The sequence below is a fragment of the Crocodylus porosus genome, unplaced genomic scaffold, assembly GCF_001723895.1.
Source record: "Crocodylus porosus isolate Cpor-Errol unplaced genomic scaffold, CroPor_comp1, whole genome shotgun sequence".
NCBI lineage: Eukaryota > Metazoa > Chordata > Crocodylia > Crocodylidae > Crocodylus > Crocodylus porosus.
The window spans coordinates 1,200,809-1,214,448 of record NW_017728919.1 but is presented as its reverse complement, the minus strand read 5'-3'; the positions used below and the strand labels follow the sequence as shown (position 1 = coordinate 1,214,448).

The following is a 13,640-nucleotide window of genomic DNA, read 5'->3' as shown; positions in this document are numbered from 1 at the left end:
CAGCACCCGGGGGGAATAAAGACACCGCCCCCAGCTTCCTATTTACACCGCTTTGCTTTTAATTTTAATACTGTCCAGGAAAATAACATCCTTAGTACATACGTACAGCGGCGGGGCAGGGGCAAGGGGAAACCAGTAGCAAAAAAAACCCAGGACACCTCAAAACCCAGCACGTTTCTCAACAGAAGAGGACAGAAGCCAACGGTCACACGGAGAAGGAGGGTCTCGGCTAGGAGGACGCGCGGCCATGGCAAGAGCCGGGGCGGTGGGGGAGGCTCTTCAACCTGTGGCTACAGGCAAAAAAAAACAGTGAGGTAATGCAGTCGTCCCGTTGCTACAGCGGGTTGTACCCTGAATTCGTCGGCTGGCACGTGGGGCTCCGGTGCCCGCTCGTGGTGCGGGCGTGCCCGTATCGCTGCACCGTCCTCATCAGCCCCGATCTTGCAGCTGCAACAGCACTGACCCCCCGGGCGCGAGCTCCCGGGGGCAGCTGTGGCCGAGCCACGAGGCTGGGCTGGCTCCGCCGGGCCGCCGAGCTGGTGGAGGCCCCGGGTCAAGGCCGGGACCAAGGCTGCGGTGCGGTAGGGCTGAGGGCGGCCGCCTGGCGAGGCTGGGGCAGGAGGCTGAGGCTGAGGCTGGCGGCAGCTCACGGCGCAGCGCCGCGTGCCCTTGGTACAGCGTAACGAACGGCAGCGCCAGCTAGGACGGAGGGCGATGGAGGTGGGGGGACTGAGTGAGAGAGAGAGAGACAGAGAGAGAGAGGAGCCCACGGGAAAGTCAGGGGCTTGTGCCTCAATCACTTGGCCCAGCAGATCTGGAACAAGACCCACCCGATCCAACCGTGGCCTGCGCAGGATTGGGTCTGCGGGCAGGCCAGAATCGGGTCCCTCACGGAGCCCTGCCTTGCTGCTGCACCCATTGCTACGTCAGGTAATGCCCTGTCCTTGCTGCTCCCCTCTGCACCCCCGTACCAGGGTCCGGACTAAAAATCCCAGGGCTGGGGGTCCGGGTGCTGCTGAGTCCCCCGGGGCAGGCGCCCACATCCTGTGAGCCTGGGCTAGCACCTAAGGGCTCGCTGCATCCACAACCGAGGTAGGGACCACCCTGCTGCCGGCGGGGAGATGGCACGGCTGGCTTGGGGCGAAGGGGGGGCACCTGGGTACAGCCGCTCAGGACCCCGACTCACGCAGACCTCCAGTGGCTGGTGGGGGTCTGGGTGGGGAGCGCCGGGTGGGGGAGCCCAGTTCTCAGTGGACTCGAGTCCCCAAATCAAGAGCCTGGGGCTGGGACCCCGTCAGCAGCAGGGGGCAAGGGGAAGCGCCTGGGCCAGGGCACTGCCAGCTGCTGCGGCGACTTGTGCCACACCTGAGTCCCTCGAGACCCCTTTGCCTCTTGCCGGGAGGCTGCTAAGCCCCAGGACTCTGGGATTTACCGGGGGAAAAGAAACCAGCAACAGGAACAAGCCGGAAAAAATGCTCCCGGCATTGCTCCGCTCTGGCGTGGATGCCTCCCCCGGCCAGCGCCGGCCACTTTCAACTAAGACCCAAAACTGCGAGTGGGGGAAGAGGGCAAAACCTTGGAAAGCTTCAGAGGGAAAGAAAAGCCTGTTTGTCATAAATAAAGGAAGGTTTCACCCCAAACCCTGGGCAATGCAGGGGCCGGAGGCCCCCGAGCTAGACTGAGCTGTATGGACCTGAACCCCACCCTTGGTTTAGGAGATTTAGAGGCCGGAGTGAGGTGTGAACGTGGCATTTCCAAGGGCCTGGAGCTGGGTGCTTGGGAGGCTTGCTCCAGAAGAGCCTTCCCCATCTGCCTTCCTCCCTCTCGTTGCCACCCCAGGCAGGCGCCTAAATCACTTTGGAGAGGGTTCCCTCGGCAGCCGGGCACCTTCGAGCCCCACCTCTGCTTTAGTTAGTCTATAAGGTGAGCCCCTCCCCTGCCTTCTGCCTGAGCTGGGAGTGACACGCGCTCGCTGCTCCCGGGAGCTGGCTGCCTGGCCGAGCTGCCTGCGGTGTCGCTGAGCCGCTCCCAGCCCTTGGTCCTCGTCGCGCGGGGAAGGGCCCAGAGGCTGCGCCGTGCGCGGGACTCGGTGGCTTAGAGGGGAGGGGAGAGTGGGGGGCGAATGGGCAGCAGCTCTTGGGCGTCTGGCCTGGTGCTGGTGCCAAACCCACGGGAGAATCGGCCTCAGCAGCCAAAGGGGGAATTTTCCCACAGGGCCTGAAGCTTCCCAGGGCAGCCGGCCCCCCCCGCCCATGATGCCTGCATCCCGGGGAGGACCAGGCTGGGGAAGATACCCAGCGAGGTGCACCCCAGAATCAGCCGCCCTCCTCCCCTCCCCTGGCCTGGTCTCTCTTCCTCCTCTTCTCTCATTCCCCCAGGTCCCCGCTCCCGTGTGCAGCTCCACAACAGTCTTCTCCCCCCCCCGCGATAATGAAGTGCTGCTCCGCTCCCCCCCAGCGCCGGTGCCGCCCAGCGCAAACGAAGCTGCAGTGCGTTAGTCATTAACGGATTAGCCTGTCACCATAATTAGGGGCCTGGCGGCGCACACGGCAGATCCCATGAGTCCTTCTGCCTCCCCAAGTGGGGCATCCGTCCCCCCCACCCCTCTCTCCCCCGCTCTCTCTCTCTCCCGGCGTCTCTACTTTGGTCCAGAGCGGGGTTTCCAAAGGCGTCTTCATAACTGAGCTGAGATTATTTATAGACTCGGGTAGTGGTGCCGATAGGTGAGCGAAAGCATGCAGCTGAGACCTAAAGATTAAGGCTTTTGCTTGAAGCGTTCTTGTCCGGTTCCCATCGAAAGAGCCGCGGACCCGGGGCCTTCTGAACATCTCCACCTCCCGGGAGACCTTGGGAGCGAGCGAGGGGAATCGGGGAAGCCCCTCGTCGGGCAGAAAACCCCAGTGTGCTTCAGCGAAAGGGCGGAGACCGCCCTCACGGCACTGCGGAGCCCGGGACGCCGGCTGATGGCTGCTGCCGAGTGCGTGGACAACGGGAGCTCAGCTGAGCACGGGAGAGGCGCCCAGGTCCAGCAACGCGAGCGGCTCCAGCGTTGCTGGACAAGCCTTCAGCAGGGCCAACCCCGCAGGGAAGCAGCCAGCAGCAGAGCTGTCCGGAGCACGGAGGGGTCGGGCCCCACCAGGTGCGTCCCGAGGCTCCAGGGCCACAAAAGAGGGGGAGCGCGCGGAGGCTCCCGCACTGCAAACGGCCCCTTGCTGTGCTCCGAGGGTCTCGCCCCCGCAAACCAAACGGACCCCAACTGTCCCGGCCAACAGTCACATCAATGCAAAAGTTCCTCCTTTGTTAGTTAAGCGTGGAAACAGCTTCTTCCTGTTTTCCCCTTTTGCCTATGAGCAAGAGCGTTGTTCCCGTGGACGTGCGATAGCCTGGGGGGCTCTGCGGCGCTCCCCCCATAGCCAGAGACAAGGCAGAGATCGCATTTCTGGCGGCGGCTCAAGCCTGAATTTTCTCCACGGATTTGTCGCTCACGGTCGGCAGCACCATGGGGCTGGGGATGTAGTTGAAGGGAGTCACCCGGGCGGCCCGGCTCGGGGAGCTGTGCCTGCTGGAGGGGAAGTGCCCGACGGAGCCGGCTGGCGCGTCGTGGCTGAACGAGATGGGCACGGCGCCTTTGCCGGGAGCCAGCCCCTCCGCGTCGCAGCTCTTGGGCATCTCCCGGGCCTCGAGGGTGGGGGACGTGCTGGAGTTGGTCTTGGTGGCGGAGAAGTCCTCGGTCTGCACCACGGCGTCGCTGGTTTTCCGCTGGGCGGGGGGCTGGGAGCCCGGGGCGGCCTCCACGGTGTTGACCAGCGGCAGGGCCGAGGAGGGGAGGGTGCTTTTGAGGATGTGCGGGATGTCTTCATCCCGGATCCTTCGCCAGGTGCCTTTCATCAGCATCATCTTCTGCTTGTCGGGCTGCCCCGGGCTCCCTGCCGGGCTCCTGGCGGGCGGCGCGGGGGCCTCGTCGCTCTTCCCCCTCGGGGCCGAGGCCTCGGAGCTCGGGGCCAGGACGGCGGAGGGGCTGCCGGTCCTCTTGATGAGGCTGATGTTGGGGGACGAGGAGTAGCGCTTGAAGGGCTCGGGCGGGCGGGCGCCGGCCTTCACGGGCAGCCTGGAGGGGCTCTCGGAGCTGGTTCTCCTCGGCAGCCTCGCGCCGGGGGCCGCTTTGCCGCTGGCCGGGGCCCGGGGCGCGGGCGGGCGCGGGCTGGGCCCCGCCGGCTTGGCCGCCTTGAGCTCGTCGCACCGGGAGGAGCAGAGGAAGACGGCCGGCAGGCCGGCCCGGCTTCTCTTGGGCGAGGCGCTCTGGGACAGCGAGGACACGGACTCGGAGGACGACAGCTCGGCGCGGTGCCGCAGGACGAGGCTGGACGACTCCTTGATGAAGGTGAGCTGCCGCAGGAAGCCCGAGCGCTCCGACTCGCTGCCGCTGGAGCGTGCCGACGACATCCGCACCAGGCCGAGCCGGCTGCCCGGCGGGACGCCCTTGGTGCCGCGCTTCGGCGGGGCGCTGCCCGCCTGCTCCTCCAGCACCGGCATGGGGCTGCGGCCCGCCAGCGGCTTCCTGGCCGGCTTCTGCATGAAGGGGATGCGGACGGGCGACTTCTGGGTCTTGTGCTGCTTGCTGCCCGGGGGCTTCTGGGGCGGCGCTTTGGCAGGGGGGCCCGGCGGAGAGATGCCGCCTGCTTTCCCCCCCGGGGAGGGCAGCCGCTTGGCGAGCTGGGAGGGCGACCCCAGCTTCTTCTGGGAGGGCTGGGACGGGGTGGAGGTGCGGGACGAGCCGGAGGAGGGGGCCTTGCCGATCCTGGCCGGCGGGGTGGCGCTGCGCTTGGGCAAGCTCAGCTCCGGCATCTCCGAGGTCTTCCCCAGCCGGTGCAGGCTCCGCGACCGCTGCTGGCTCAGGCTCAGGGGCTTGCCGGGAGCCTCGGGCTTGGCGGCACCGGTTTTCTTCGGCGTGGCCCGGGGGCTGGCCGCGTCCTTGGCCGGGTTGGGCATGTAGATGACCGTGCGGCCTCGGAAGACCACCGGCAGGTTGGGCATCGGCTTCTGCGGCCCCAGGCTTTTCCTGCCCGCGGCGGCCCGGGGCTCGGCCGCCTTCCTGCCGGCCTGGGGGGCCCTGCCGTGCTCTCCCTTCTCTGCCTCCAGGCGCCCTCCGCTTGCCGCCCGCTGCTTGTCCTGCCTGTCCAAGGAGAGCTGCAGGGTGGAGCCGACCGACAGCCCCGACACGAAGGAGAGGATGGAGTCGGACTCCGAGGAGGGCTCCCGGGACAGCGAGGCGGCCGCCTGGTGCAGCCAGGTGACGATGGAGTTGGCACCTTCCTGGATGGCTTTCCACTCCACGCTGTCCAGGTCCGAGCCCCGGTCCGAGGTGGGCTCGTCCGGCCGCGGCTCCTTGCCAGCGGCGCCGCTCTGCGGGCTGGCGCCTTTGAGCTTCTGCTTCCGCTCCGCGTTCCTGCGCCGCGCCAAGTGGCGCCGGCGCTTGGGCATGGCCGAGCCGATGCACTTCTGCAGCAGGTCGTCATCCGAGTTGAAGCTGAGGGAGCTGGGCGAGCTGTCCCGGTCTCTCTCCGGCGCCCGGCTGAGGGCCAGCGCCCGCCCGGCTTTGCTGTAGGCCGGCGCTCGCTCCTCGAAGAGGTCCACGTCGCTCAGGGAGCTGAGCGAGGAGCTGAGGGAGTAGCACGGCGGCGTCTCGTCCGCGATGAGGTTGCTCTGCAGCTTGGCGGCCAACTTGGTCTTGGCCTGAAGCAGCTGCCGGGCGCTCGGCTCCGGCTCCTTCCTGGGGGCCGCGCCGCCCCAGCGGTCCTTCCTCGGAGCCGGCCCGCGCGGCACGTCCCTGCCCGGCTGCGCCGGGCCGTCGGAGTCGTTCTCGTAGAAGCAGTAGACGGCTTCCTCGGTGGGCGTCGTGTGGCACAGGGACTGGAAAGCCAGGCTCCCCGGGGCGCCGTCGGCCTGGGGCTCCTTCCCCGGGCGGGCTCCGGCGCCGCCGGGCCGGACGATGCTGAGCTCCAGGCTGGGCCCGTTCTTCAGGGGCGCTGGCCCCCTCCTCCCCTCGGCGGCGGGGAAGGGGCTGGCCCGGCTGGAGCCGGCCTTCGGCTTGTAGCCCGCACCCGCCTTGGTGGGCGTGGAGTGGCTGGAAGACGCCTGCCGGCCCGGGAGGGCACCCGAGCTCCCCGGCTCGTGGGGCGGCTCCATCGCCTTGCGCCCGGGCACCGGCGCCGCGGCCTCCTTCCTCTCCGGCCACCGCCCCGAGCCACGCGGGAGCTCGGGCTCCTCCTTGAGGGGGTAGCGGAGGGTCTCGTCGCTCAGCGAGGCGGCGCTGGAGAAGTTAACCGGGGTCCCCTCGGCGGAGTCGGTGAAGGAGTCGTCGTCCTTGAAGAGCTCGCGGGGGGCAGAGCGCAGCGGCCGCGGGACGCCCAGGGCCGAGTGGGTGGGCACCAGCATGTACACCGGGACGTGCACGGCCTTCTTGGCTGGGGCGGGCAGGCCCGAGACGAGGGCGGTCTTGACCTTGCGGAAGCGGGAGGGCATGGCCGAGTTGATGCACTCCTTGAGGATCTCGATGTCGTCGTCGGAGGTGTGCTCCGGCCGGCGCCGCTCCTCCCGCCGGTCTTCCCGCTTCTCCTGCGCCACGAAGTTCAGGCCGGTCTTCTCGGGGAAGGGGGGCAGGAGCTTCAGCTCCACGTCCTTCTGGACGTAGTGCTCGTGGAGGGGCAGGGCGCTGAGGCTGGAGGCGCAGGAGAAGTTCTCGTTGGGCTTCTCCACCGTGAAGTAGACCATGGAGTCCAGGTCCTGGGGCAGCTGGAACCGCTCCTTGAAGTCGGTGATGTCCATGAACTTCTTGACGTTGTTCTCCCACTGGATGTTGAACTGGCTGGGCTCCTTCTCGGGGGGCGCGCCCAGCTCGAAGAGGGGCGTCTTGCTGCGGCTGGGGGGCATGGTCTGGCCGGGGCTGTCGGGCAGCTCGCTGGGGCTGACGGTCCCGCTGATCATCTCGCTGCAAGGGTCGCTCTGGATGGAGCTGGCGATGGATGGGCTTTCGAAGCTGCCCAGGGAGCTGACGGAGCTGCAGCGGCTCATCACCAGCGGCGTCTCCTGGATGTAGTTCTCCGAGGAGCTGGAGGGGGTGAGGTCCTCCGGGCGGGACGGGGACGCCTCCCGCAGGAAGACCTTGTCCCGCTTCGCGAAGGGGATGGCGATGGGCTGGGAGATGCCCACGGGCGTGGCCGGCTCCACCACCGCCTCCTTCTCCCGCCTGCCCGCGGCCTCCTCGGCCGGCGCGGCGCCCTCGTCCACCTCGATGATCTCCAGGGAGGAGTCGCTGTCGATCTCGTTCTCGCTGTGGCTCTGCCCGTCCAGCACGTTGTCGGCGGACGAGAGGGACGACAGGGAGCTGCAGCGGGAGAAGCAGATGGGGGTGTCTTCCACCGAGTACTTCTGCACCGACTCCTGCGCCGCCGGGGCCGGGACCGGGGCCGGGGCCGGGGCCGGGGCCGCCAGCTTCTCCGGGATCTTGCTCAGGCTCTCGGAGGTCTGCAGAAGCCCGGGGGGCAGCCAGGCTTGCTTCCTGCCCGGGAGAGTCGGGGGGTAGGAGGTCCCCGGGAGCCCCCCCGTGCTGCTCGCGGCGGGGCCGCCCTTGGCCAGGCTCTCCAGGAGCGGCACGTGCTGGTAGGACGGGGACAGCTTGATGGTGTGGACCTGCGGGTCGGCACTGAGCTGGGCCCCTGCCTCCTGCGTGCCCGCGGGCTCCTTGTCCTGGATGCCCGGGCCGGGGAAGGTGACGGCTTTCTTGGCCCGTTCGTGCAGGTCTCTCGCCTCCGGCTCGGCCGGCTCCTTGGCCCGCATGGCGGGCGGCTCCATCTTCTCGGGCCGGCTGGAGAGGATGTTCTTCAGGTCCAGGCGGCTGGGCCTCTTCTGGCACCGCTGCAGCTCCTCCTTGTAGCCCAGGAAGGAGGCGCGGGTGCAAGGCTTCATGTGCTCCTTGGTGCAGTAGCCGTCGCTGGTGCTGCCGCTGTTGAGGCTGTCGGTGGACAGGCTGGTGTAGGCCGTCCTCAGCCGCAGCAGCGTGCGCGCCCGGCTCAGGCTCTCGCGCTTGGCGAAGCCGCCGGCGTCCGAGAGGCGGCACGGGGAGCAGGACTGGGCCCGGGCCTCGTGCAGCTCGTCGGAGCCGTACTGCCAGTCCAGACCGTGGTCCTCGGAGCTGAGGCTGAAGCTGTCGTCCGAGGACGTGTGCAGGGTGGAGATGTCCTCCACCAGCTTGTCAATCTTGGCCACCGTGGTGGAGATCTTGTTGGCCAGCTTCTCGGCGGCCAGCGAGACGTCGTCGGCGGGCGCCGGGGGCTTCTTGGGCTCGGCTGGCTTGCCGCTCTCATCCTTCTCTGGCTCCGGACCCCTCCTCTGGGTGACGGCCCGGGGCAGGGCCTGCCCCTGGAGGAAGGAGGAGTTGAGGAACATGGAGAGGACGGAGGCATTGCCCGTGTCCACGCCGGTGGAGACGTTGGGCACCTCGTCGTCGTCGAAGCAGCCGGAGTCGGAGGCGTAGTCCTTCACCAGGCTCTCCATGTGCCGCAGCGGCTTCTTCACGCTCTGGCCCTTGAGGCTCTGCTTCTCCATGCTGTCGAAGGTCTCGGCCAAGTGCTTGGCATCCAGCTCAGCCTCCAGCGCCTTCTGCTTGCGCACGTAGAGGGAGGGCATGCAGGACCCCGGGGAGACGACGGCGGCATCCTTGTACTTGGGGGGCCGGTGGGTGAGCAGGTTGCGCAGCGCGGCGGCGCTGCCCATGGCGATCATCTTGTGCTTGGAGTGGATGAGGTTGCGCAGCATGCTTACGGCGCCCAGGTCCCACAGCAGCTCCTGGTCCTTGGGGCTGCGGGCGGACAGGTTCCAGAGGGTGCCGCAGGCGTTGCTCACGATGGTCAGGCTGTGCGACTTCAGGTGCTGCAGCAGCGTCTGCAGGCAGTTGTGATCCCGCAGCACCTGCCTGCAAGACGCGGCGGCGCCGTCAGCCGGCTCGCCTGGGCTGGGGGAGAATCCCCCACTCCCCCTCTCCACTTCTGCCCCATGTGTCGGGGGGGAAGGAGGGTGCTGGCTGCGGCCAGGCTGGGGATGCGGACCGGGCTCTGCCCGTGCTCCTGCTGGGACGTCAACCCAGAGGCTCCCGGCTGAAGGGTCTTGCCCCTCTGCTCAGCGTCAGCCCAATTGCCGTATTTGGGGTCAAGAAGGAATTTTCCCCCCGGGGCAGACGGATATGCACGGCAAGGGGGGCGGGTAGCAGAGACAGGGCCTCCACCTGGGGTCCAGTGTATTTTAACCCTTGCATCTGGCACCACCCTGGTCAAGCTGCATCTGCAGCTGCATGGGGCAGGGGCAAGCAACCTGACCTGTAGTCCTCCCGCGTGGCCACGAGGCTGGACACGTTGCGCAGGATGCCGCCCCCGCTCTCGATGATGGCCAGCGAGTTGCTCTGGCACTTGTAGGTGAGGGTGCTGACGAGGAAGCCCAGCGCCCCCTCCACCAGGCAGATGGCCGCCTTGTTCTCCGTGCTGTGGGCCGACAGGTTCCACAGGGCGCTGAGCACGCTCTTCAGCGTGGACTCCTGGCCGGGACAGACACGGTGTCAGCCTCCTGTGCAATGCACGTGGCACGAGGGTGGGGGGCCGGTGCATGGTTGCGTGTGCCCACGCAGGACTTTGCCCCCACCCCTCTCCCGGGGCAGGCAAGGGGGGTCTCACCTTGGTGGCACGCAGGGCGCACTGCATGAGCCCGGTCACGCTGCCCACCTCCCGGAGGATCTTCTTGCTGTTGATGTCGGCTCTCCACGAGAGGTTCCTCAGGATGCTGGACACCACCTGGGGAGGAGGGATGAGTGTGGCCGCGTGCCCCAGGCACGACAGCCTGGCGGCTCCCAGCCCAGACGTCCAGCCCCAGACTTCCAGCTGTGCCCAGAGGTGCCCAGAGCTAGGACTGGCCCCTCCTGTGGCTCAGTGTGTGGCCCTGGGTCCAGGCGCAGGTGTGCAAGGGCCTGGTGCACTGTGTAGCCCAGTCCCTGTATGCACCTGGGTGCGTGGGACCCCCCGGCCCACCTACCTGGTGCAGCTCCTCGCTCTCCGATGCCAGCTGGGCCACGATGGCCTGCATGCAGCCCCGGCGGGAGCACAGCGTCGCCTGCCACGGGGATGAGTGCAGGGTCAGATCATGCGGGCAACCCTCCCTGGTGCCCTCCGTGCCCAGCCCTGCCACCCCCTTCAGCTGCCTTCCCTTGGTGAGCCCCTCCAGTGCCCAGCTCCCCCCCGCAACGGGCACCTTGTTCACCACGTCCCCGAAGGTGAGGTTGGTGAGCGCCATGCCCGCGTATCGCCGCAGCGCCAGGTTGAGGGGGTCGCTCGTCATCTTGTGCATCTCGTAGTCCACCTGCAGCAGCTCGGCGACAGCGTGCAGCCCACCTGGGGTGGTGCGGGAGGAGAGCGGGCTCATCCCTGGAGCCAGGCCCATGGCAGGGGGGCCAAATATTTCCATCTGCATTGCCCCCACGGCCCCCCACCAGGAGGCAGGGGGCACAGCCCTGGGTCTGGGCTGCTCCCGAAGGCCGGGTGGCACTTACCCAGCTCGTTCATGGCTCGCCGGTACTCCTCGTCAAAGGACAGCTTCATGACGGCGCAGGTGGCCTGGCAGATCTGTGGCTCGATGGGCACGGGGGCTGCGGGGGGAGCAGAGGCGAGTGAGGCCAGCAGGTCCCGGGTGCCCAGGCAGCAAAGGGCAAGGAGAGGGGCTGGGCTAGACTCCGGGGGCCCCATCAGCACCCCAGAGCTCGAGCCGCGTTGAACCACCCCTAGGCCCTCCCGGACCCCCTCCGTCTGCTCGCCCCTCCAGGAGAGCACGCACAGCCCCAGGCACCGCACGTGCTCCCTCCCACGCTCCTGCCCACACAGATGCACACGGTGCAGATGCACACTGGGGTGTGATCCTGCTCGCACGGGTGCCTGCGCTCAGAAATCACACGCAGGCACTGACGCCCACAGACGTGCACGCTCACAGTTATATGGCAGCACGCGTGTATTCATATCCCCCTTGCACGCAAGAAGCCCGTCTCTCCCACGCAGCCGCCCTGGGGTCCACTCCCCTGCCTCCTCCAAGAAACCCCCAGCGCCCGCCACTAGAACCAGCCTGCCCCGTACCCGCGCTGCCCTCGGGGTCCTTGCCCCCGTCCTTGCTCTGCATCTGCAGCCAGTCCCAGCAGGTCTCCGAGTAGGAGCGGATCTGCTCCAGCACGTGCAGCACCCGCATCTCCCGCTTGGCCTGGCCCTCGTCGGGCTGCGAGAAGACGATGTTGTGCAGGGCGGCGTTGGCGCGCATACGGGCATCCTTGCCCCCGCTCCCGCCAGGGCTCTGGGGCGTGCCCGGGTCCCGCGCCGCGTCGTGGAGGATTTGGAGAAGCAGCGGGAGGCAGCCCGACTTGCGCATGGCCAGGCAGCTCTCCTGCGAGCTGGACATGGCCAGCAGCGTGCGCGACATGTCGTCCTTGTCCCGCGTCGCCAGCATGGACAGGAGCCAGAAGACCACTTCCACCTGCTGGGGCAAGCGCCTGCTGGGTCACGGCATCCCCCTGCCCCCCTTGTAGCCCCACTAGCCCTCGCCCTCCATTGGCAATCCCCCCACACAACCCACCTCCCTTCCTCTTAACCCCCAACCCCATCTCCTCCAAGGGACCCAACCCCTCCTAGCTCCCACCCCGCAAACCAGCCCTTGGAGGTAACACTCGTGCCAACCACTGGCTCGAGGGGTGCTCACTGTGCTCAGCACCCCGGGCGCCCTGTACAGCAGCAGAGCCGGGCTTGGGACGTGAGCAGTGAAGTCCCCCGAGGCTGCGCGGCTCCTAGGACGCTGGTCCCCCCAGCCCGGGGACTCCCTCCAGGGCTAGCGCCGTTACCTTACTGCTGCCCGCGTGGCTCGCGCCGTCCTCGGGATGCGTAGGGACATCCAGGCTGCCGTCGCCCTCCAGGCCTTGCAGCTTCCCGCACAGCTGCAAGGGCAGACACAACGGGGAGGAGCTCAGGACCCGGCCTGGGAGACACTGCAGCCCCCGGGGGCAAGGGCAGGCGGCCACGGCCTGTCTGGCTGCAGCATCGAGCACCCAACGAGCCAACCCGGGCTGCCGCCATCTACGTCCCCTCCAGCTCCTTTGTCCCGTGAATGACCCTGACCGATGTCCGCTCTTTTTGGGCCAAGGGGGTTCAGTGCAATGACCTGCCTCCAAAGCCAACCAGGGGCCTCTGCGATGGAGCGACTGCCGGGGCAACGCTCCCTTTGCGCGGACGAGCTCCGTGCACGGCCTTAGAAACACCGCGGGCGCATCTGCACGGGATGCCCAATGCGCAGTAGCCGAATAACACTGTCACACGCTAACACGCTGCCATGCCGTGCACAGTAGTGGCACTAAAAGGGCGTGCGCCGGTGCTACTGCACAGTAACTGCGCATCTAGTCAGTGCTTCATTAATCAAGTACTGAATTAAACACACAGTAACCACTGCGCATTCATGAAGGTGTGGACGTGCCCTGCGTGGCCATTTCAGCTGCGGGCCCCGATCAAACACAGCCGTGTCGTGTAGCGGGTATGCACACCGCCGCAGCGGCACGGGAAGGCCGAGGTTATCGCTGCACAATGTGTCTGGAGTCCTGTGCATGCCTCGGTACTGTCGCATTTTGCTTTAAAGCAGAATTTCTATAGCAAAGCCACAGGGTTTTGCAGCGTCCGGTGGGGATTGGAACCTCCTCCTGATTTAGGATGTCGTAGGCTTTCTTCCTAACGATGCTATGGTATTGTGTCCTATCGCACGGCAGTTTCTTTACGCACAATTGTTATTATGGTGCCGCGGGCATCTTTCTTTCCCTGCTCAACAGGACCCTTCTTGGAAAGCCAGCACCCCACTAGAAACGGAGAGGCTTTTCTTGGAGTCAGAGGTTCATAGAAAAGGAGGGTGGGAAGGGACCTCCACCCCACCCCCTGCTCCAAAGCAAGAAATAACCCCGTATTTTAATACTCTGCTGAAAATACTAGCGTCGCCTTCCTCCTAGGAGGCAGCTCTTTTCATGACTCAAGCCGGGGCGTGCTCCCCCCGATTCGGGAGGAGCTGTCATGTTAAGGCAGCATTTTTTAAATCAAAAAGTACCGCTGTAGTATTTGGGAGGAGATGGGAGGGTTTCTGGCACGGACGCTGCGGTGCGCCGGGAACACGGCGGCGCAGCTCTTTAAAAGAAAGCCTCGACTGCACCAGGGAAGCCACCTCCACGCAGGACAAGGGCGTTGTGAGCCAGCCTGGCTGCTTTCGGGGTCGCCTGGTGCACCCCGGGCTCGCCTCGGGTCTGGCGGGGTTCATACGCGTGGATCCAGCCCCAGCGGCATTAATACGAGGGTCTGGGCTGTGCCCCCACCCCGGCAAGGGGCCGGCGAGCCGTGCCAGGCAGATGCCCCCGCGGCAGCTCCATGGACTCGGCGCTCCCACCGCCGGCGCGGAGCCAGCCAGCATCCCCCCTTCCCGTGGCCTACTTCTCATCTCCATGGCAACTGCCCATTTCACGGTGCTGAGATGCACACAAAGGCTTGGCTCCACGTGAGCAGAAGCAGCCAGGACCTGCCTGCTTCCACCCGCCT

General features: G+C 67.0%; 1 protein-coding gene across 1 annotated transcript; it reads right to left on the bottom strand.

Annotated features, from left to right (window-relative positions):
- Positions 1-3,353: 3,353 nt before the first annotated feature.
- APC2 (APC2, WNT signaling pathway regulator) lies at positions 3,354-13,391 on the bottom strand. Its single transcript, XM_019538423.1, has 9 exons — positions 13,368-13,391; positions 11,918-12,379; positions 11,166-11,556; positions 10,592-10,687; positions 10,294-10,433; positions 10,078-10,155; positions 9,723-9,839; positions 9,372-9,586; positions 3,354-8,971 (listed from the first exon to the last, which is right to left on the bottom strand). Exons 1-9 carry the CDS (start codon positions 13,389-13,391, stop codon positions 3,451-3,453), a joined length of 7,044 nt encoding a protein of 2,347 aa, XP_019393968.1. The 3' UTR covers positions 3,354-3,450.
- Between the last annotated feature and the right edge of the window lie 249 nt (positions 13,392-13,640).

Bases quoted from the DNA above. Each gene is read 5' to 3' on its own strand.
- APC2 (XM_019538423.1), bottom strand. From the start codon at position 13,391: ATGCCGCTGGGGCTGGATCCACGC. The intron at 11,557-11,917 runs GTAACGGCGCTA...TTGCCCCAGCAG, and splicing joins GCCACGCGGGCAGCAGTAAG to GTGGAAGTGGTCTTCTGGCT. The intron at 9,840-10,077 runs GTAGGTGGGCCG...CCTCCTCCCCAG, and splicing joins AGAGCGAGGAGCTGCACCAG to GTGGTGTCCAGCATCCTGAG.